At 61.3% G+C, this 19,255-nt stretch overlaps 1 protein-coding gene across 5 annotated transcripts in view; it reads left to right on the top strand.

The window, feature by feature from the left end:
* The window catches only part of BCR (BCR activator of RhoGEF and GTPase), a 91,916-nt gene extending 80,822 nt beyond the window's left edge, over positions 1 to 11,094 (top strand). For all 5 annotated transcript variants that reach the window (XM_057744913.1, XM_057744912.1, XM_057744911.1 and 2 more), the window contains 7 exons: positions 5,767 to 5,826; positions 6,534 to 6,643; positions 7,908 to 8,047; positions 8,568 to 8,702; positions 9,453 to 9,558; positions 9,917 to 10,079; positions 10,395 to 11,094. In XM_057744913.1, the coding sequence (XP_057600896.1) occupies positions 5,767 to 5,826; positions 6,534 to 6,643; positions 7,908 to 8,047; positions 8,568 to 8,702; positions 9,453 to 9,558; positions 9,917 to 10,079; positions 10,395 to 10,484 (804 nt within the window). In that variant the 3' untranslated portion in view covers positions 10,485 to 11,094. The remainder of the gene's footprint in view (positions 1 to 5,766; positions 5,827 to 6,533; positions 6,644 to 7,907; positions 8,048 to 8,567; positions 8,703 to 9,452; positions 9,559 to 9,916; positions 10,080 to 10,394) is intronic.
* The last annotated feature ends 8,161 nt before the right edge of the window (positions 11,095 to 19,255 follow it).

Here is a 19,255-nt window from a genome sequence, read left to right as displayed (position 1 = left end):
CTGACTGGGTACAGGCTGAGGACTCCAACTGTGCCCCTTTTGGGGCATCCTGGCATCCACCCTCCAGGCCTCACCACGCTGTGAGGTCTGCCCACTCTTGGGCAGTCTCCCCATCCGACAGCCCGTTCTGGGCTGTTGTGCCCCAGGAGTGCAGGGAAGTCCCTGGCGGTGTCACCAGGTGTGGAAGTGTCACCAAGACTTGTACACACATGTTCTCAGCAGCACAGACCATGACAGCCTCAAACTGAAAAGAACCCAAGCATCCACCAACAGGTGAGAAGATAAAGTGTGGGGAGGCCATACCGTGGAATAGTATACAGCCATTAAGAGGGAAGGACTTCTGCACATACCACAGCGTGGGTGAACCCTGGGGACCCTCTGCTCAGTGAAATAGGCCAGTCACAAAAGGACAAATACTGTCTGATTCCACTTGAATGAGATACCCTGTGTAGTCAAATTCATGGAGGCAGAAAGTAGAATAGAGGCCACTGTGGGGGTGAGGTGGGCAGGTGGGATGGACAGAGAGTTATTGCTTAGTGGGGACTAGAGTTTGTGTTTGGGAAGATGAGCATGTTCTGGAGATGCACAGTGGGATGCTTGCACAATGCTGTGATGTATGTTTGCAGAGATATCTGGGCACAGAGAGACCACAGTGAATGAAACAGAGAAGGCCCCGTCCTTGGGGCGCTCGTGTTCTAGCAGGAGAGACACACACCCGCCAGAGTGCGGATAAGAGCCCTGGAGACACGTCAGGCAGGAAGATGGGAAGGGGGCAGCAGATACTGTCACTCAGTCCCCGCGTCGCACCTGCCGTCAGGATTATCTCAGGGTGGTGCACGGTCCGTCCGCCTGGCCGGTCCCTGTGCCAGGGCCGCTTGTGTACCTGGGGCTGAGGGTGCAGTGAGGGGGTCAGAGGTGAACGAGGTGCGACCGTGTTGTAAACTGGGCGGTGAGTGTTTTTAACAGCATTTGAGGAAGATTTTAGGCTGTAGACGTTGTGAACGTGTAAAACCACAAGAGCACATCCCTGTCACCATGGGGAGAGGGGTGCTGGGGCCCAGGCTCTCCTTGCTCTATTGTGGTCCACTTGGGGACATGGTATCTTTTTTTCGTTAACCGACATACCATACAATGCATCCCTCTGAAGTAGACAAGTCAGTGCGTTTTAGTAACTTACCGCGTTGTACAGCCATCACCAACAATCCCATTGGAGAATGTTTCCACCCCCCCAAAACGGTGTCCCTGTTCCCAGGCCCAGGCTGACCCGCTTTTTGTCCATAGATTCGCTCATCCTGCATGTTTCCTAGAAACAGAAGCGTGCTTCGTGACGTGGTCTCTGTGACTGGCTTCCTCCACTTAGCGCAATGGTTTTGAGGGTCACGCACGTCCTAGCGCGTTTCCTTGATTCCTTTTTTGGCTGGACCGTGTCTCATCCGTGTATCCACATGCCACGTTCTGTTTGTCCATCTGTTCACCGGCTGATGGGCACTCGGGTTGTTTCCAGCTGCAGGCTGTGACGGTTAATGCTCTGCGAACGTGTACACGGTCTGTGTGTTAACAGATGTTTTCCTCCTTCCTGTGTGAGACCCGGGAGGGGAATTGCCAGGCCCGGCAGCCAAGGTTAACTTTGTGAGGAGCTGCCCTGCTTTTCCAGAGAGGCCGCAGCCGCTCACATCCCAGAGGTGGAGCCCGAGGGCTCCTGTGTCTCCACGTCCTCGCCGACACTTGTTACTGTCTGTCTTTTTGATCGGAGCTGTCCTTTGTCTTTTGCGGTGATGCTGTGGCCCAGTAGGGGTCAGGGAAGGGCAGGAAGGAGTCAAAGACGTAGAGGAGAGAGCTCCTGAGAACAGGCTAGTGAGAGCAGACACCGCTGCTGGGGGGAGTCTCTGGTCCCCCTAAGAGGACCCCTGCAGGGAGGGGGTTACAGTGCAGACATGTGGCGCTCAGGCATGCAGGCTGGGGAGGCCCCACTGGACCATCCTGGCTGGTGACAGTTTCCCGGAGGAAACTGCGGTCTCCAAGGAGGCCGGTGAGGACGGAACCGCGCATCCTTTTTTGGACAGTTCGCTCCTACCCCTGCCCAGTCTGGGATGGGTGAGGAGATGCCCCAGGGCTGTCCGTCTGGCCGTGTCTGCGACGGGACAAGCAGGGCAGTGCCTGGTCCTCGGTGCCTGCCCCACCCCCGCTGCCTCCCTGGCTGGTTGCGCAGGGCCGTCTTCCAGGCTGACCTTGGGGCAACCGTCCACCAAGCTTACGACCCCCACTTGCTCCTTGGGGGGCCCCCACTTGCCCAGCCCTGGGGGGAGACGCGCGGGGACCTTCCTCCTGGGAATACGGGTGTGAGCAGGCGCCCCTGCCCACGCGGGCCCTGGCCCCGAGCAGCAGGCACGTTCCTCGCCTGGACCCTGACGGCGGCCCCGGGTTTTCCCTCGACTGCCACTTCCTGGTCCTCTCCCCTCCTTTCTCGTTTCCCAACCCTGGTCCCCGCTTGTTTACGTCGCTGTGCTTGAAATAGCCCCGGAGAGCGCCTGCCAGCCTTGAGCGTTGTTTGGGGCTGGACGGAGCCGCCGGGGCCTCGCCCTCGTGTGACCCCCACGCCGCTTCCGCTCTGCTCCGCACGCTCTGTCTGTTGGAGCCGAGCCAGCCTGGGGACCATCTTCCCACGGGAGCCACCCAGCAGCTCCGCGGCCCAGGTCTGCGCTCTGGGACCAGGCGGGGGTGGGGCCGGACGTCAGCGCTGGGGGTGGACAGTGGCACGGAACCCCTTGTCGCGGGGCCCGCTGGCTGTGCTCTGGGGGCCGCGGTGTGTTCTCCCAGCCGCGTCCAGCCGCAGCAGCGCCTGCCATGATGGCGTCACTGGTTTGGGGGGGGGGGCGGTTGTCCCCTGAGCACGTGCAGCCCCGCGGCAGACTGGCCGGGCAGACCCGGGTTACTCAGCGTCTGCAGACTCCCCGACAGGAAACCAGCCACTTGAGGAGGAAGCTTGGCTTTTCTAGGCTTTAGAGAGAATCGTGACGCGTCGGGGTTCCCGTAACCAGTAGGCTGCTGGCGGGGGAGATTTTTTTCCACACAAACAAGAACTCAGGCGTAATGGGAGGCTTTGACCTTGGCGAGGCTGCAGGGGCGGGGCTTCCCGAGAAGCCTGGTCAAAAGGCGGGGGAGGCTGGGAACGCGCCACACGGCTGTCCGTCCCGCTCCTGCCCTGCCGAGCTCCCGTCGCATCGCACCCCTGCCCGCCGCCAGCCCCTCGAGCAGCGCGGCTGAGGATGCGAGAGACTCCGCGGGCAGCTGCCCTGCAGGGCCTCCTGCGGGACCTCCCGCCCCGCCGGGCGGGCCAGAGCCGGGTGGCCTCTGTCGAAAAGCACCTGTGTGCTTGCGGCACCGCCCTGTGGACCTACATCCGAGGCCTCGTGTGCAAGGGCAAGGTGGGCGTGCGGGTGGGCCGGGGGTTCCTGCGTGGGTGGCGCCGGGCAGGGTCCCTGCCGCCTGGGCGTCCGGCTCAGCTCCCCTCTCTGTCCCTCGGCTGGCGCTGGGCTGCGGGTGTCGGTCTCCATCCTGGGAGGAGGGGAGGGGAGAGCGGCCCAGTGATAACCGTTCTTTGTAAATTTATTTCTTTATTTATTTTTTATTTATTTATTGGCTGCGTTGGGTCTTCGTTGCTGCCCATGGGCTTTCTCTCGTTGCTGCGAGCGGGGGCTACTCTTCATGGTGGTGCGCGGGCTCCTCATTGTAGTGGCTTCTCTTGTTGTGGAGCACAGGCCCTAGGCATGTGGGCCTCAATAGTTGCAGCACATGGGCTCAGTAATTGTGGCTCACGGGCTCTAGAGCACAGGCTGAATAGTTGTGGCGCACACGCGCTTCGTTGCTCTGCGGCATGTGGAATCTTCCCAGAGCAGGGCTCAAACCCGTGTCCCCTGCATTGGCAGGCGGATTCTCTACCACTGCGCCACCTAGGAAGTCTGATAACCGTTCTTTGGAGGGAGAGGGAAGGGTGTCTTTCTGCTGCTGTGTCTCCCTGTTTAAAACCGCCAGCGGTGGAGGGGACCTGTCCCTTTCCTTGGGAGCAGGAGGAGCCAGGCCTGCCCCCTCTCTCCCTCGGGGGTTGGGGGTGGGGAGCCAGCAGTGCATGTCCCTTCCTCCCGCCACACCCGGTCTGGTTGCGAGCCGGGAGCTCCACTGGCCCCAGAGCTGCGGGGGCCCTGGCGTCACCCCCCTGCACGCGGCCTCCCCCAGAGAAGGTGTGACCCCAGCTGGGTGCTGGGAGCACCATATGGGTGTGGTCCGTGACTGCTCTCTGCTCACAGACCCGCTCCTCAAGGTGGGGTCCCCACGGCCCCCGAGACCCTCCTGTTAGCAAAACACAGCCCAGGAGGGAGACACTGTGCCTCCTTCTGTCTGTCTGTGTCAGTCTGTCCATATGTTTCAGATCCTTGTGAATGGTACCCAGTAGGATCTAGAGGGGAGGGGAGGAGGCTCACCCCCCAAGGGTACCTGTGATGGCCTCGGCACCGAGCGGGGGCGGGGGGGGAGAGCCCGGGTGCACACACCTGGGAGGTAGGGCTTCGGGGCCGCGCTTTCCAGCTGCCTCCCCTGCACACGGCCCAGGTGGCTGTCACCTCTCGGGTGCCTTGCACTGGATAAACAGGTGATGGCCGTCCTGAATGCACTGTGTACCGTCATGTGTGGGCTGCAGGCACAGGTGTGGTCCTGCTCTCAGCAGCTTCCTAGTAGCAGAAATGAACCGTCGCCCCAAGCAAGCGGTGAAATCCCAGGTGCCGTGCGAGGAGTGCCCGGGGGTGTCCTGCCGGACAGCGGCTCCCTGACCCGGCGTCACACCAGGGTCCCCTGGGCGCTCTCTGGCCGAGCTGCCATCCGCTCTGCGGGGCCGGGGGAGGTGTTTCTTCCACGAGAACACCCCAGGCGCTTGTTCGCCCAGCCCAGCCTGCGGGTACAGAACGTGTGCCCCCCGGAACAGGGGACACGCAGCCCTTGTGGACGGGGGTCACGTGGCCTGACCGGGAGGGTCTGGGCGTCTTCCCGCAGCACAGTCAGTCAGGTGACGCTCACCTGCGGCGTCCTGAGGCCCGGCGCTCGTGCAGAGCTCCGTGGGGCAGAAGCGAGAGGGGCTGCCGGGAGCCTGCCTCCAGCCCCTCACCAGCGGCGTGACTTAGAGCTGGGCTCCAGGTCCTTCTGGGCCTGACTCTGCGCCATGGGCCCGGCCTGGACTGGAGACCCTGCCTGCGTGGGCTCCCGCAGCCAGACCGGTGGGCACTCTAAGGGGGAAGACAGTGTCCCCAGCTCTTGGGTGACGCACCTTCAGGAAGGTGCTGTCAAAATCGGACTCCCCAGAGTGTGTCCAGACCGACTGCTCAGCCTCCCCGAGCGGCGCGAAGCAGCTGTGATGCTGGGGTGCGGGGGGAGCAGGATGGCTCCCAGCTCCCCGGCGGCCAGCACGGACGTCCGCTTCCGTTGGGCAGGGACGGGAGGAACAGGGTGCAGGGCCCGAGCTGTTCCACTGACTCACCCCCGGGGCGAGCCTGGGCTACAGGCAGGGAAGGTCTGGGGGCAGCAGGGCTCCGAGGTGCCAGGGGCTTGTAGCAGCTTCTCTCCTCTCTCTGGACCCCTCTTGGCCTCTGGATAGAGGTGCTGGCCGAGGTCTTGTTCTGATTTGACTTAGACGTGAAGGAGCAGGGGTGGGCTGCTGCCGGCCGGCCTGCCTCTGCACAGACCCCGGGGCATCTGACAGTCATGACTCCTTGCTTTCAGCTGGACCCCCAGGCCCTACAGGACAGAGACTGGCAGCGGACCGTCATTGCCATGAACGGGGTATGTACCCACGGGCCTGTGTCGGCACCCGCTTCCTGCAGAAGGTTGGAGTGGTCCCAGTCTCTTCCAAAATAGTTGGAAGGAGGCTGAGCCCTAGCCGCTGTCTGAGGGGGAGCGTGGCCAGGGGAGGCAGAGGCCCTGCAGGGCAGGCAGGAGTCTGTCTTGTGGCTGCAGTGTGGTCACCCACCCGGCACTGGGCATCCCTCCTCAAATGGCCATCCAAGGGCGTCATGGGGACAGGCAGGGCCTCGACCCTGGGGTCTGCCCATAGAAGCGAAGACCCCTGATTAGCCTTTAGCGGCCCCAGAAGGATCTAGACCTTAAAAAGAAAAAAACACTACCACACAGCCAAAAAAGGTCTGGGCGTGTAGGACAAAATGTTACCATTTGATAGATAATTCGTCTTTTTGTTATATTGTTATCTATACTTTTTCCTTAGTGTTTTGTTGTCCTTGTTAGAATTAAACAAGAAAGAAGCAGTGGGGTCCTGGTGGGGTGGTTCTGCGGAAGCCAGTCTTTAGATCGCCCTGACAACTCCCGGCTCTTGCAGAGTTGGACCAGGGGCTGCCCCCAACCTGGACCTTACCCTGCTCGCCCGGGATGGGGGCGGAGAGGGGAAGGAGGAACTGGTGAGATCCCGGGGCCTCTGGGGGCACAGACTGTGAGGACCAGGAGGATGAGAGGGTCGTGCCCTCTTCCCCCTGCAGATTGAAGTGAAGCTGTCAGTCAAGTTCACCAGCAGGGAGTTCAGCCTGAAGAGGATGCCTTCCCGAAAACAGACAGGCGTCTTCGGCGTCAAGATCGCCGTGGTCACCAAGTGAGTGGCGAGGGGCTGGGACCGCAGGTGCCCCCTCCCCAGGTGTTTCCGGAGGAAAGAGCAGGTGTGGGTCTCCCGCTCTGTGCACGGTCACTGCACGGGACACCTCCCAGGCCCGTGGAGCACCGTGCTGGGCTGCCTCTGTGTTTACCACGAAACGTGTCCCCATCAGCTCAGGGGTGTCCCGCCACCTTCCCACGCCGCCCCTGGAGCTGCACTCGGCAGGGTTTTCTTCCCTTGCTTGGAATTTGTCATGACGGGGGCTCCTGTTCGGTGATGGCAGCTCTGCCCCTTTGTCATGGGTCAGTTGCCAGGAGGAGCTTGTGTGTAGGTTTGAGGCCGTTTCTCGGGGACACGGGCCACTTCCTCCCAGAATCCACTCGCTTGCCCAGTTTGGAATCTGGCCGGGCCCCAACCTCAGTGCTCGTCAGGCTGGGACCTGCGTCAGACGTTCCCCGGACACCTAGTGTGTCCACACAGCGCTGCCCAGCCCTGGCTCCACCCCATCTGTGCCCCCAGCACCTCCGGGCGGCTCTGGGCGAGAAAGAGAACACTGTCGGCGGGTACCCCAGATAGGCGCCGCTCGTGAGAGGGGGTGCGGACAGAGCTTTGCTGGACTTCTGGATCTAGTCGCTAAACTAGACTGGAGCTGACCCTCCAGACAGCACGTCTGCTGTGTCTGAAGTGTTCTTAGCCAGGCATCCTGCCTGGAGGTACTGGAATTGTCCGTTGGCAGGACGCAGGAGAGAAAAGTATAGAATCACAGGCGTCTGAGCGCTGACCTGAGGCAGCATCATGGAGTCGCTCCTCCAGCCGGGCTGTCTGCCAGGCGCAGGGCTCACTTCTGCCCGAGGCCTGGAGGGCTCAGGGTTTTTCTCTCACACAGCAGGTGGGGGACAGGGCCGAGACTGGGTCACCTCGCCCGACTCCGAGACCAGACCACTTTCCAGGCCGCTTGCAGTCACCTGTTAACCCAGGGCCTGGGATCTTTGGCCTGACTCCCAGGGGCTGACCTCACTTAGAAAAGCCTCCTGACGGTCCCCCGAAGGGTGTATGTGACTCGTAGGGGGCCCAGCCACCTGGAGCTGTTGGAGAGGCCCCAGTAAGATAGAAGCAGTGATAATCGTGAGATCGCAGAGCCGAGGGAGAACACGCAGAAGGCTCTGGGTGCTCCCGAACCTGGGTGTTCCGTGTGCAGAGAGACACAGGGTGCAGGGTCTCAAGCCAGGGCTGCCGGGCACTGAGGGTGTCCCCTTCCCTGCAGGAGGGAGCGGTCCAAGGTGCCCTACATCGTGCGCCAGTGCGTGGAGGAGATCGAGCGCCGGGGCATGGAGGAGGTTGGCATCTACCGCGTGTCCGGAGTGGCCACTGACATCCAGGCGCTGAAGGCAGCCTTTGACGTCAGTAAGTGTCGGGGCAGGAGGTGCGGGACGGCGGTGTGGGCAGGTGCCCGGGGCGCCCGTTTATGTGACAACGAGAAGGAAAGGGCGCTGTGGAAGGAGGTTCTGCCGAAGCCAGTTCTTAACCCGTCCTGACCATGCGTGCGTGGCTCTTGCCGTGTTGGAACAGGGGCTTCCGTGGGGTGGCCCCACCTCACACCGGGGCGCGGCCTGCTTGCCCCGGTGGGTGGAAAAGAGGTGCCGACCAAAGCCCGGGGGTCACCGCGTCTGGCTGCCGCAAAGCTTGGGGAACTGCCCCCGTTGCCGGCTAAGGACGCGAGACCCCAGAGCGTCCCGGGAGTGGAAGGGGGCAGAGCCGGGACTTCTGCCTGCATCCTTGGCCTGGCCTGGAGCCCTGGATGGGCGGGCCTCGCCGTGGTTCCAGCTCCTTTTGGGGGACCGGCATGGGGCTGGGCTGTGGCTCCGAGGGTGGGACGGCCTCGGGGTCTGGGGTGGGCCTGGCTCCACGGCAGCGCTCTCTCCAGACAACAAGGACGTGTCGGTGATGATGAGTGAGATGGACGTGAACGCCATCGCCGGCACGCTGAAGCTCTACTTCCGGGAGCTGCCCGAGCCCCTCTTCACGGACGAGTTCTACCCCAACTTCGCCGAGGGCATCGGTGAGCACGGGGGGTCGGGGGTGAGGTGAGGGAACCCGCGTTTCAGCCCAAACCCTGCGCGTAGCGGGGGACCGAGAACCAAGCTGGTCCCAGGAGGCCTCTGCCCGTCCTCAGCGGGCTGCCCGCGGGCCCCGTCCCTCCGCGTCACCCGAGAGGGTGCAGCAGCTGTGGACGCGCCTGGGTGTGGGGCCCTGGGGACCCCCGTCCTCCTCTCTAGTCCCAGGTGCTGGCCCCACCAGGCAGGGCGTCGGGCCCGACCTGACCCCCAGTCCGCCTGGGGGGTGGGGGCCCTGGCGTCCGGGGCAGCTGTGGCCTCCGCACCTCCCTCCAGGGCTGCTCAGCAGAGGCCCTGGCCCCCGGCGGCACAGGGCGATGTGATGAGGGGCCTTGGGGCCTCGCAGCCCTCCTGCCTGTCTCTCCTGCTTCCGTGTGCACCTGGCTTCCCCGGCCTCGGGCTCTCCCGAGCAGCAGGTGGGAACGGCCGAGTGGGCCTGGAGGGTGGCTGCCCCCTGCGCCTCCTGCCGCTGGTGCCGTCGGTGCCGTCGACCCCTTTGAGATTCAGAAAAGGCGTCCAGCGTGGCCAGCTCCCACCCCAGGTCCCACCGCAGGGTCCTCAGCGGGAGCCAGGGCTGTGGGAGCCAGGACGACGCCGGGCCTGGGCTGGCCTGTGCCCTCCGACGGGGGCCCTGGGAGAGGCCTCCAGCCCGTGGTTGTGACCCTGAGAAGTAACCCCCCGCGCCGCCCCCGCAGCCCTCTCAGACCCCGTGGCGAAGGAGAGCTGCATGCTTAACCTGCTGCTGTCGCTCCCGGAGGCCAACCTGCTGACCTTCCTCTTCCTTCTGGACCACCTGAAAAGGTACCCCCGGCTCCTCTCCGGGGGCTCAGGGCTCCGCGACCCCCAGGGCAGCGGTGGGACTCCCGTCAGACTCCCCGGGACCCAGGGCCTTCTCTCTACACCTGCCCCGGCCTGTGGTTCTCTCCTCTGGGTACCAGAGCCGCCCCATCCCCGAGGGTGTGCTCGGACGACCCCCACCCCCCAGCGCGTCCTTCCCAGAGCCGCCCCACCACCTGGTGGCCTGAGCGCTCTTCATCCCAGGCCCCTCCGACCCACGAGAGCCAGGGTGGGGCCCTCCCTCCCCGGGGTGGCCCGGGTCCTCGCCCACCTCCATCCCCGAGGCAGGGTCCCAGCAGCCCCCCACTTCGGCCCTCCGCAGGGTGGCGGAGAAGGAGACGGTGAACAAGATGTCCCTGCACAACCTCGCCACAGTGTTCGGACCCACGCTGCTCCGGCCCTCGGACAAGGAGAGCAAGCTCCCCGCCAACCCCAGCCAGCCCATCTCCATGACCGACAGCTGGTCCCTGGAGGTCATGTCCCAGGTACAGTGACCCTTGCCACCCGGCCTGACACAGGTGGCCTCTGCCTGCCCCTCCCTGCATCCTGCCGGCGGTTGCCGCTGAGTCGTGCAGGGGAGGTGGCCGTTCGGAAGGGCGGGGAGGGCCCAGGCCACTGCTCTTCCCTCTGCACCTTCATGGGGCTTCTCAGGGCTCCCCCACCTGGCGGTCCTTCAGGGGCGCCCAGATCTCTTGCCGTGAGGGGCTCGTGTCGCCAGCAGGGCCCTCGGTCACCAGGCCCTGGCTGTGCCCGGAAGGCCTCCCCTCTGAGCCGCTGTCCCCTCCTGCTCTGACCGGCAGGTCCAGGTGCTGCTGTACTTCCTGCAGCTGGAGGCCATCCCCGCCCCGGACAGCAAGAGACAGAGCGTCCTCTTCTCCACCGAAGTCTAAAGGCCCAGCTCCACCTCCGTGGGCCTCCTAGGGAAATGGGCCCTCCGCAGAGCAGGAACCGAACCTTCTAGAGGAGTCACGGGGCCACCCCCCCAGGGCCAGGCTGCTGTCGAGAGACAACGACCCAAGGCAAAAGGCCAAGTGGCCTGGGCAGCTCCCGGCCCCCAGCCCGCGAGGCCTGCGAGCTCTGGGCTGGCCTCAGACGGTGGTTCTCCACGCCGCCGCCAGAGGGCACCCCAAGCCAGTGCACCTCCAGTCACGGGCCTGGGCGGGACCAGGCGAAGGGAGTGGTTTTATGCATTTAACTTATGAGCGTTTAAAGATTACTGGATCACCTGTCGAGATGCAGCCTCTCCGGGGAGAAGGGAACAGGAGCAGACTCCCTCGGTATCGTGTCTCGAATAAACACTGCTGCTGCTTCATGCTGCGGGGCCAGGCCCCGTCCAGCGTGGGTGGGGGCCTTTGGATTTCCCAGACTTAGAAATTCGACTCCTGTTTGTAACGGGGTTTGAAAAGCTAAGTCTGCACTGTGTAGCGCTTGACCCCTTTCGCCTTCTTTCTTCTCTTTCTAGAAGGATCTGTGCAGAAATGGGTCTGTTTCCTCTTCTGTCTTGTTGCTTTGTTTTTGCGCATCACGTGCCCCTGGGAGCAGCTCCCCTGTGAGGCCACGTGACGTCCAGGACCGGACCCCGGGGGAGGGAGGCCCGGGCTGTGTGCTCTATGGCTGGTTGTCTAGGGCGAGTGATCCCGTCCACCAGCCCGGCTGCCCCGCCGGGCACACGCTCTCCTTGTCGGCTCAGAAAGGCCTTGATCTCCGGCCCGTGGCCCGTCTATCCCCAACTCTCCCTTCCCCTAATCGTCCCCCACATCCCCCCAGCCCCAGCCCCCCGCCACAGATTGCGTCATTCCTCGCTCTCTGCTGCACACTCAGCAAACGTTTGTAGAGGTTTCCTCTCACGGTGGCAGTTTGCCGACAGCTTGTTTTAAACTTTGATCCGAATAGCCTTTTGATACTTGAATATTTTTAAGTTTTATACATAGTTTCTAATTTTTTTCCTAACAGATTCAAATACCTAATAAGGTGTTAGAATGTACCCTGTGGACAACCTGTGTCCCAGTGGCATCTCGTCTTCCTCCGAGCGCCAGCTGTTTCCATCAGGAGCCGCTTCTGAAGCCTCCTGAGCATCTTGTGCGGGGGGGGGGGGGGGGGGGGGGTCGTGGCTAGAAACAGGCCGGGCTGAGGGCGGGGGCTCCCATCCCAGAGCAGGTGGAGGGACAGACCCCTGCCCCCCCATGCTCCGCACACCTGTGCGGAAGCCAGGACACGCCTGGTAAAGCCCCCTGACCTTCTGACTTAGAGGAAAGAGAACGGGGGAGACCACTAAGTATTTTGGAGAAACAAGTCTGTGAAGAACTCCATCACTTTTTCCCAAAAAGGGATGGGGGTGAGGCGAGAAGAACCAGAGGCAAAGCTTCCATGCTGGACTTGCAGGAAGAGAGGGTGTTGTTGAACCAGAGGAGGGAAGCGGCGGCATGACTCAGGAAAAGGCATTGGCTTGTCACGCGATTAGAGCAGTAACAGGTGTCACTGTCCCAGGACCCTTCCCGTGTCCCTGGCGGGTGAAGGCTCACCTGGTGTGTCAACGGGCAGCTCCTGCCTGAGCTCTCGGCACACAGGGGCCACGTGTCTCCCCCCCCCCCCCCGCCCCACTCTCCCCTCTGCTCGCGGACCTGCCGAGACAGGGGATGGAAAAAGAAGTCACTCAAAGACGTCTGCATACTGTATTTATTTAGTTGTACTTTTTTTCTCACGAGGAGAGCAGACCCACCGTTTTAACGCAGTGCTGCTCTCCTGGGAGGTGAGGGTGCAGAGCAGGCTCCTCTGTCCTCTGCACATCTCTGGACTTGGTGGGTTTCCCGGCCTCCAGCCCCCAGCCTCTCTGGCCTGGCTTCCCATCCCTGTCCGCCCCTGCAGGGGGGACACACGTTGCTTGGAAAACCTAGACCCAGCCCAGGTTTCTGTTCCCCTGGAATCTGATGGTTGGGACTGTCGCATTGAAACTGGAAAGCAATCTCTCAGTGTCTGTGCCAATTTTCGTTCCCTCTCCCACCTTTCCCTTTTTGCTTTTTATTTATGTAGGATGTGTGCTGTTTAGTGATGGAATGACCACTCTTTCTTGTGTAGCTGTCAAAGCACTCCTTTGCCAAACCACAGCGGCAGTGGTCGCTTTGGGTCCCCGGGCACCCCGTCATCCGTCTGATACTCAGGCCTGAGGGTCGGCAAAGCCGGTGGGCGGGTGACGGCCTGGAGGCCAGACATAACCTTCCACGAGGCTTGGCTGCCGGACTCGGCGATGAGAAGCAATACTTCGCAGCCCGGGCCCTGGGTCTGGAGCCCGAGCAGAGGGCAGCCCGGCCTCGCGCTCTGGGTGGCGGGTGGTCTGTCGGCAGCCGCGTGTCCGAGTTTGAGCTTGGCCATCTCTGTACCACCGCGGCGGAAAGGACAGCTGACACTTTCATTAAAGTTCCCTGAGATGACTTGGCGTCAGTGGTGATGGCTGCAGGAGAAATAAACACCATGATCAGAGCCTCTGGGAGGGTCCCCAGAGCCGCTGGGTTGGGGTTGGGGTTGGGGTTGGGGTGGACATTGGAGCTGGAAGAAGCAGCAGGTGGAGTGGCGAGGCGGGGGTCCTGGAGGCCACGTGAGGGTGGTGGGCACCGTTGGGGCCAGGCCAGACCTGGGGCGTCCACTTGCCCACAGGCAGTCACCCCACCAAGCGTGGGGCTGTCTGATTTGGGACAAATGGCGGAAGACACACCAGCCGTGCCAAGCCCGGGGCAGGGAGGGCGCCAGCCCCACACAGCGTGGCTGTGCACGAGCCCCTCAGCCTCCATGGCTTCTGGGGGTGCTGCTGGGCGCAGCCTTTCTGTTGCAGGCAGACAGGACGTGGGTCACTCTTAGCCGCCACCAGCCTTGCCCTCAGAAGAAGGCACCCGGCTTACAGGGAAGCCGTGCCCAGGTGGAGAGGGGCGTGCAGGGTGGGCTCTGCTGATGCAGCTCCGGACCGAGCGGGGGCCGCGCCCATTCAGACCCCACTGCCATCCTCAGCGGTCACCCCAAGGCTCCCTGGGGTCTCCATGTCCACCGTGCCGTCTGCCCACCTGACGCCTGCTGGTGAGGAAAGGGCTGCCGCTGGCCCTCCTCTGAGTATTTGGCCCCTAAAGGGCTGCTTAGCTCTCTCTACCCCTATCTTCCTGGTCCTATTTGAAAACCTTTAGAGAAAAAAAAAAAGCCCCATTGCATCTCACTAGGAGCTGATTTTGGGAGCACGCTGACTGCCCCATGTTGCTGAGAGCAGGGGCTGTGTCCAGCCAAGCCCAGGCCAGCGCTACGGCCCAGGGAGCAAGACTGTTCACCGCTGCGGCATCTGAGGTCTAACACCTCCGAGACCCTCAGCGGCCTCTCAGTCCAGTCCCCTTACTTGGTAGGTGGGTAAACAGGCACCCGGAGGCCTCTCGCACACCCGGTGTCCCAGAGTTGGTTAGACCACAGAGGCTGGCATCTCGGTGTCTTGATGGTGCCTGTAGGCTGGCTCCCGTTCTGCTGGACTGGACGTGGCCCGCTGAGCAGGCCCTGGGCCGCGGCCCAGCGTCACACACGTACCCCGGGCAGGGGAAGGAGGGCAGGATTTTGTGTAGAAATCTCCAGAGGGTTTGTACGCCTCCCCCCGCCCCCAAAACGAATGCCCCCGTTGCCTTAAAAGGAAGCATTTCCATGATGGAGCTGATGACGGGCCGTCAAAAACAGCTCCGGAAAAATAAACAGAAGAAGTGAGGGGGCGGCAGACACCAGCTCTGGAAGGGGCCCGAGCGGCCTCCCGGAGCAGCTGCCGTGGGTCAGCGGGCAGGGTCGGGCCTGAGAGTCTCCCCTGGGTGAGAGAGGGAGCTGTCAGACCCGGGGAGGGGGGCCAGGGGAGAGAGCACTGGGGCACCCCAACTCTCCCAGGGTGGGAAGCCAGCCAGGGCACGTAAACGCTTTCCTGGAAGAGGGGCCCTGTTGCATCTCAGACGTGTCCAGGTTGGGAGGGGGCAGAGGCTGCTGGTCTGCGAGCCCCGGAACGAGGTGCACCGAGTGCCCGGCCGGACATCACAGCACACAGCTTTCCCGAGACTGGCCTTCTCGGGGCCTCTCTGGCCAGTTCAGCCGGGTTACCGAGGGCTCAGTCCGCACACCGACTCCTTTCCCTTGCCCTCCTGTGGGAACCGGGCAGACCTGACCAGAAACTCTGCCTCAGGATTTCCAGTCACTTGGTGGAAACGAGCCCAGCGGCTGGGGTGGGGAGGTTCAAATGGGATTCTGGCCGAGGAGGAGGCCTGAGGAGCAGGGTCTACACGGGCTCAGGTTCCGAGCCACTGCCAGCTGAGCAGCCCCCGGGAAGAGGGGGTGCTGGGATGCTGGCCACCCCAGACCTGGGGCCTCCCCGGGGTTTGAGGGCTTGAGTGACCCCTGCGGGTGGGCCTCCCCAACCCAAGGCCTGGCCCCGGGGCCAGCGTGGGAAACCGTGACCCACGCAGAGGGACGCAGATGCTGCAGCTGCTTGTTCGAGTAAAACCACCGCTTAAAACCTGCCTTGCTCGGTGGCACTGGCCTGGCTCCCACTGGGGCCACCCAGCCTCCCCACTGCAGCTGGGCCAGAAGGAGGGAGAGGCGATGGGGAGAGGGGAACGGCTGCTGCTGCTTCTATTCTCTGAAAACAAATGTTTCCAACGTGGCGGTGGCGATCAGAGGTTATTTGGCACAGGCTATGGCATCTGTGACTTTCGTGTGTTCTTCGTTAGGTGAGCACTCCCAAGCTGCATTTCCCAAGCAGGATCCTTTCATCTGGTGATGGCCAGGAAGAGGCTCCTGGGGCTCCCGGTCAGGGGGCAGTGGCTGCAGGAGCCTGTCCACCCCGCAGGCTGGCCTCTGGGCTCTGTTTGAGTCTCAGCCCAGCCAGGCCACCTCATGCTAACCCTGCCTCCAGGCGATGCCACGCTGGGGTACTAGCGGGTCCTAAGTTCTTCCTCCACCAGCCGGCATTGTCCGCACCCCCCTCTGCTCCTTCCTAGTCCCCTGGAGTTTTCCAGACTCCACCGCTCCGTGGTGGTTATGAACTGAAGTGTGTCCTCCAAATTCACATGCTGAAGCCCTAACCCCCAATGTGACCATCTTCAGAGATTACCTGGAGGAAGGTAATTAAGGTTAAATGAGGTCATAAGGGTGGAGCCCTAGTCTGATACAACTGGTGGCCTTATAAGAAGAGGAAAAGAGGGAATTCCCTGGTTGTCCAGTGGTTAGGACTCGGTGCTTTCACTGCCGAGGGCCCAGGTTCATCCCTGGTCAGAAAACTAAGATCCCCTAAGCCATGCTGTGCAGCCAGAAAAAAAAAAACAAAACAGGAAGAGACACCAGAGCTCTTTCTTTGCTGCTCACAGAGGAAAGGCCTTATGAGGACATGGAGAGAAGGGGGTCAGCCACAAGCCAGGAGGAGAGGCCTCAGGAGGAACCAACCCGGATGGCACTTGACCTTGAACTCTGGCCTCCAGAACTGTGAGAAAATCACTGTCTGTTGTTTAAGCCCCTGGCCTGTGATTTACTGTTATGGCGGCCCGAGTCCGCCAACACGGTGGCCTCTGGCTGTTCTGACCCTGGACACGCACAGATCCAAGCATGGAGGCCGAGTCCTCCCCATGCTGCTCTGGGTTCACCAGCCTCCTGAAAGGTCCCAGGGTGGTAACCACACTGAAGACAGGGGGCTGTCACCCCCTTGTTCAGGCCACGCCAGGGAGCCTCATGGACAAACAAGCACATTGCGTGTGGCACCGCCTCCACCGGGCCACTTAGCCCGCAGCACCTCTGGCGACCCCAACCACGGGCACTGTGGGGGGTTGCGTGTCCTGAAGAGGATTTTTGGTTCTTGAAGAGGAGATGTGGGCGTGTTCGGGTCCTGGGGGTGTGTGCAGGATTCTCGGGGGCACCAGCGGCTGAGGGAGGGGCCCAGGGTCCAGAGGCCAAGGCCTGGGCGACTCTGCAGCTCGCTCAGCCTCACTTTCCTCGCCTGTAACTTTTTTTTGGCCACGCTGCCCAGCTTGCGGGATCTTAGTTCCTGGACCAGAAATTGGACCCAGCTGGGCCTGCAGCAGTGAAATCACGAGATTGCCGGGGGACTCCCTCCTCACCTGTAAAATAGGGACTTGATCAGACGCTCTGACGCTGGGGAGGGCTGCACACGGGCTGAGGAGCACTAGTTCAGCCTCAGGCATGTTTGGGTGGAATCCCGTTTTCCGGCTCATCATCCCTCCTCTCCCGTGTCCCCGCCACAACACACCGTTGTTTCCCGAGGTCCTTGTGGAGGTGAACCAGGAAGCTGCACAAGGGTGAGTGCTTCCTGTGGATGGGGACCTAGAGCTGAGAGACAACAGAGGAAGCATTTCTGGAGCCCTTGCCACCTGCCAGGCCCTGCCCTCGGGACGCTTACAGTCTCCGGGGCCACAGATGTTACCGTTTATTAGCTGCGTGGTTGCCCTGTGCAGAGAAGCATGGTGTCTGGGGGGCGCTTATTGGGGGGACCTGTTATTTAGTTCCCCAACATCCCTGACCAGTGTGGGAGTATTGTCATTGTTCAAAAAAGAACTGGAGGCACAGAGAGGTTGAGGGCCATGCTCGTGGTCACACAGCTGTCCCAGACTGAGTTTGGGCTCAAGTCCAGGGATCTGCAGAGCTGGTGCATGGGTTCCCTTCTTGCTGGCATCAGTTTCTCTGAGTGTGACATGAGGGTTTCATGACCTCTGATCTCTGTAGGCCGTGAGGAAAGGTGGACACCTGTCCTGAGTCGGTGTCCTTGATGTGTTTCCTCTGGACCGCCTGCGGGCCAGCCAGACATCCTGAGGAGCCTTCCGGGGTTTAGACCATGGCTGCTGGCTACGTGAGTCCCTCCCAAGGCGAGCAGCCTGTCTCTGTCTGCAGACACATCTTCGCTCAGCTGACAGCTGAACGTTTCCTGGGACTCAGCATGCCCCTGGCTCCAAGAGAGGCATGTCAAGAATCCCAAGCTTGATGTCCTGGCACTCGGGGCTGATGATTTGCTAACTGCCGGGGACAGTCGTTTTCCGATTAAACCTTGGCCTGTGGACCCTGCTTGTTTGGCTCCTCCAGCTGTGGCGCAGACGGAGCAGCTGGGCCCGAGTGGGGCCTCAGAGTCGGGGGTGCTGGGCAGGCGTCAGGGTGAGCTGAGCTGGTCAGCGGGAAACCAGAGGCACAGAGCTCGGGGGGGAGGTCCAGGCTGCAGTGCTCCACTCATCTCAGTGGTGATGAGACCCCAGAACCGCAGGGCAGGCAGGGCCTGACCAGCGGGGAGGTGTCAGCCTCTCAGGCTGATCGTCACAATGTCCCAAATCCCACCACTTGGTGGTCGTGGGCAGTGGAGGCTGCGCCCGGAGAGAGGCCTTGCCCAGCGATAGATGGTCTGGGTGTCTTGCCAGGTCCCCTCTTGCTCCTGGCCAGCAGCCGCCAAAATTGCCCGCCCTTTCTGCCCTTCCAGTCCTGACAAGCCAAGGAGGAAGAGGGAACAAGGTGTGTTGAGGTTGAAGGGACCACCAAGCGCTGAGGCCCAGCCACACATGGCAGTGAAGCCTGGACAGTTCCATGCACCCCACCCTCCGATCTGTGTTCTCTTCTCTGAGCCCATCGCCATGCCAGGCCTCCTGGCCTCCCCAGGTGTCCTGACTCTCAGGGTCCCCCTCCCTATCCTGCACGTGCCACAAGGCCAGTCTTCCTAAAGAAGATCTCACAGCATATCACGTCCCTGTCCCAAAGCTGCAGTGGCCAGCCCCTGTCCACATTATAGAAGCCAAGTTCGGAGGTCCACTGGAGGAAGCTCTCTCTGCCTCAAATCCTCCTCAGATGTCACCTCCTCCCAGAATCCTGCTGATCCTTCCAGGACATCTTAGCAGCATCTTGCCTGATTCAGGACTAGGCTACACTGTTGTCCCAGCCAGAGAAGGCGAGGGATCTGTTCGAAACCATCTCTGCAACCCCCCCCACCCCCCCCCCAACCTTGCACAGGTGTGGTTCAGCAGACCTGGTTGCTACTAAGGAAATGTCAACAGCCTCCTGCTTAGTCGAAAACGGCTCTTTTGCTTTGGAGTTTCAATGGCAGAAAATCTAGTTTTGGAGTTTCAATGGCAAAAAATTAGTAATTTTGGCCCATTAAAAGTACTTCACTGTGAGGCTTCCCTAGTGGCACAGTGGTTAAGAATCCACCTGCCAATGCAGGGGACATGAGTTTGACCCCTGGTCCGGGATGATCCCACATGGCAAGGAGCAACTAAGCCCATGTGCCACAACTACTGAGGCTGCGTGCTGCAAGTGCTGAAGCCCACGCACCTAGAGCCCGTGCTCTGCAACAAGAGAAACCAATGCAATAAGAAGCCTGTGCACCACAACGAAGAGTAGCCCCCCTCTCCACAACTACAGAAAGCCTGCGCACAGCAACGAGCACCCAATGCAGCCAATAAATATAAAATAAATAAATGTAAAATTGTATAAAAATTAAAAAAACTACTTTGCTGCATATAAGTTCATAGGAACTTTATTCCTAACGTTAAAAGGTAATTTTTTAAAATGGTAAAATCATGACATAAAAATATAAAATAAACATATGTCAGAGTTGACTTCACTCATTCATTAAATGAGGGAACTGGTTGAATGTTACCATGAGTTCAAAGAAGAA

This window comes from Hippopotamus amphibius, chromosome 8, assembly GCF_030028045.1.
Source record: "Hippopotamus amphibius kiboko isolate mHipAmp2 chromosome 8, mHipAmp2.hap2, whole genome shotgun sequence".
Classification (NCBI taxonomy): Eukaryota; Metazoa; Chordata; class Mammalia; order Artiodactyla; family Hippopotamidae; genus Hippopotamus; species Hippopotamus amphibius.
This window is presented reverse-complemented; position numbering and strand designations above follow the sequence as displayed.